This window comes from Galeopterus variegatus, unplaced genomic scaffold (assembly GCF_000696425.1).
Source record: "Galeopterus variegatus unplaced genomic scaffold, G_variegatus-3.0.2 Scaffold684, whole genome shotgun sequence".
Taxonomy (NCBI): Eukaryota; Metazoa; Chordata; class Mammalia; order Dermoptera; family Cynocephalidae; genus Galeopterus; species Galeopterus variegatus.
The window spans coordinates 212,423-215,553 of record NW_007726795.1 but is presented as its reverse complement, the minus strand read 5'-3'; the positions used below and the strand labels follow the sequence as shown (position 1 = coordinate 215,553).

At 59.9% G+C, this 3,131-nt stretch overlaps 1 protein-coding gene across 1 annotated transcript in view; it reads right to left on the bottom strand.

The window, feature by feature from the left end:
- The window catches only part of LIF (leukemia inhibitory factor), a 3,866-nt gene extending 3,663 nt beyond the window's left edge, over window positions 1–203 (bottom strand). Inside the window, exon 1 of the mRNA XM_008571366.1 lies at window positions 78–203. Within this exon, the coding sequence (XP_008569588.1) occupies window positions 78–96 (19 nt within the window). The 5' untranslated portion in view covers window positions 97–203. The remainder of the gene's footprint in view (window positions 1–77) is intronic.
- Between the last annotated feature and the right edge of the window lie 2,928 nt (window positions 204–3,131).

The following is a 3,131-nucleotide window of genomic DNA, read 5'->3' as shown; positions in this document are numbered from 1 at the left end:
GTCCCGAGGGCGCGGGCCCCAAGTTGCCGCCGCGTCTGCAGCGGGACGCGGAAGCCGGCGCGGGCGGGTGGATTTACCTGCCGCCAAGACCTTCATTATGGGCTGGACTCCTGCAGAGGGCCTTGGAGGAGACCTTAGATGCCGGCAGTTTTCAGAGGTTCATGCTCAAATGGGGAATTTGCCTGATTTATATACTGGAGCCTGTGTTGTAAGACAGAGAAACAGCTATATTTAGCCGGGATCCCCAGTCCAGGAAGTTGTTTGAGGTGCATCATAGGAAATTATGAATGGAGGAAAGTGAGAGTGGGGGGGGAGGGGGGAGCAGACTTTTTCCCTCTTCTAAGAATTTGATTGATAAAATTGTAATGAAATCTTGACAAAACGCCCTGCGGTTTTCCTGAGTGCAGTGCTCTGGGAGTTGTCTGAAGATGGGGGTAGCGGGGAGGGGGCCCCAGGCCGAGTCGGCGGGGTCCCTGGGCACTGGGCACCCCGCACGGCCCTGACTCACCTGGGTTTGGGGAGGTGACGAGAGACTGGAGAAGCAGATGGACCTGGCACCTGTGGTCCCCTGATAAGGGGGTTTTGGGGGGCAGTGGGAGGAGGCAGCTGGGGCTTGGCTGAGAAGGAGGCTCCAGGAAGAGGGGCTGGGGCCCGGCTTGGACTTTAGACAGTAATAAAGCAGAAGTGAACGTGGGCGCTGGAAGCCACCTCAGAGGTGACCTCCTCCAACCTGCCCATTGCTGCTGGGCAAAGAGGGGCTGCGAAGGGAACGCTTTGCCCAGGGTCCCAAAGGGCAATCAGCCCGCCTGCTCTGCTGACCACCAGTCCCTGTGAGGCTGGCGAAGGGGCTAGGAAGATGGGGTGGGAGTGGCTGTGACTTGGTTATTTGGGGACAGCCTGGGCGGGAGCTTCTGAGAAGGTGGTCCAGCATTTCCACTCTGAAAGGGATGCCTGAAGCAGACACCAAGGAGGCTTGGCAAAATTGGACCCCGGTTCCTCCTCAGAATGCTAGGGGAGCAGAGAAATGGCCGCCCCTCCCTTGGAAGCCCCTGGCAGCTCAGCTTCACAGCATGATAGCGGCCCCCAAAATGTGCTTCCAGAGTCCCTAAGGCAGGGTCACAAGTTCTGGGGTCTGCCATGGCCAGGTGGGTTCATGAATGAATGAAGAGGGACAGGAGGGAATGGTGGGGACCAGGGCAAAGTGAGTGCGGAGATTCCTCCTCAACAAAAGTTAGAATATATATACATATGTGAGGCTGCTGAGTGCTGGCCAGACAACATACATACATCTGGGGCCACGCTGTCCCTAAAGCTGCCAGCACACCCATACCAGGAGATGCCGCATTCCCCTGGGGGATCCCACCCCAACCCTCCCACCTGACCCTGACCCAAGATCAAGGTCAGTTTTTCCAAGGCCAGGGAGCTCCTGCGGCCTTGCCCGGGCCCTGCCACCCCCGCTGCCCCCTTGCCCCTCCTCCATGCCCCCAGCTCCTGCCTCTTGCCACATCCCGGACCTGCCCAGCTCCATGCTCCTCCCTCATCGTGCCAGGACGAGCCCTCGTGCCTGCTGTTGTCCCCGCTCCCCTCCCAACGCACCCTGCCCGATCCAGGCCTTTGTTCCCCCATGCTCTCCCGGCAGGGCCTCGGATGTGGGATGATAAAACTGCCCGTCACAGCTGGCACTTTCCAGCAGGGAGGAGGCTGGTGGAGTCCACACTGGCTGTCCTTCCTCTTCTGTTCTCCTCCCTGCTCCCCCCACCTTGTCTCTTCCGTGGAGGGCTGTGGAGGGCCCCACCTGGCACTTACTGCTCTCATACACCCCCAGGAGGCCCACCCACCCTGGCCTGGTGAAGGCAGCCCTACATCCCAGGACCCCTAGCTTACCCACTCTCTCAGCAGCCCCCTCCAGCATCTCCTGCACAGGACCTGACCACCCAGAACATGTGACCTCTGGATCAGCCCTCAGTTCTGCTCCCACATCTCCCAGCCCCTGTCACCTGACTCAGTCTGGCTCTCCTGACGTGGACCCCACATCCATTTAACAAGGGCCTCCCTGTGGCTCCCCTCTATCAATCCCCTGTCCCCTGCCTGAATCTCTCACTAAGTGCTCTGGCTGTCCTGAAGGTCACCACCCCGTCTCTCCCCTACAGCCTTCCCAGTGGACTTCTTGGGCCTTGCAGTGCCCTCTGGTGCCCCAGACCCCACATCAGCGCTATCATCCACCCCCAATAGCCATTTCATCCCAGCCCCACCACACAGGAAACAGGAAGTGGGAACAGGGTCTAGAAGACACTGATGCTAGGACCACTTAACCCTGGCCCTGACAGGCCCCCTTCCGTGCCTCAGTTCCCCTCTCACAGTACCTGACTTGGTATGTGCTCCCCAAGTGCTCTGGGCCCCTTGGTGCCACAGGCCCAGCCTCCCTCTCTTGTCCATGCCCAGGCACCACCTGTGTTGGGCCTCTGGGGGGAAGGCCGGGCAGGATCTCAGAGCCAACCGCAACTTTGTGAGCCGCCTGCAACGTGGCTGCGGCCCCCAGGAATCAGCCGTCCAGGCCGCACTCCAGGCCAGCTTTGGCCTCCCAGAGTTTGTTTTCTTCCCTCCCTCTCTATGCTGCTGTGTGTGTGTTTCCCCCGCCAGCTCCCTCACAGAAGACATCCTCCCTTCTTGGCTGCCTGCTCCCAAGGTTGTGACCCCAGGCCCCACCCTGGAGTGGCAGCCCCAGCCTGGCCCCTTCCAGCTGTGATTTCATCTGCAGCCTGTCCGGCTCCTGCACACTGGATCTGCTTGGGATCTGACTGGCCTCAGGATGAAGGGAACAGTCAGGCCCACATGGGGGTCCCCTCGGCCTGGGCAGGGGGCTGCCAGGCCAGGCCTAGAGGTGCTGTCTCCAGGTGGCTGGGCTGTCCGGTTGTTCATCTCCCCAGGAAGGAGCATGTAGGCTGGCCCAGAGCATCCCAGGAAACTTCAGGGCTCTCTCTCCGACACACTTTGGCACGTGTGACCATCCAGCCCCTCTCTTTCTGCTGATTTTTACCCACCATCTGCAAGTCTCTCCTAGAATGTCACAGCTGCTTATTTTTCAGATGGAGAAACTGAGGCTCAGAGAGGTAAAGAAACTTGTCCAGGGC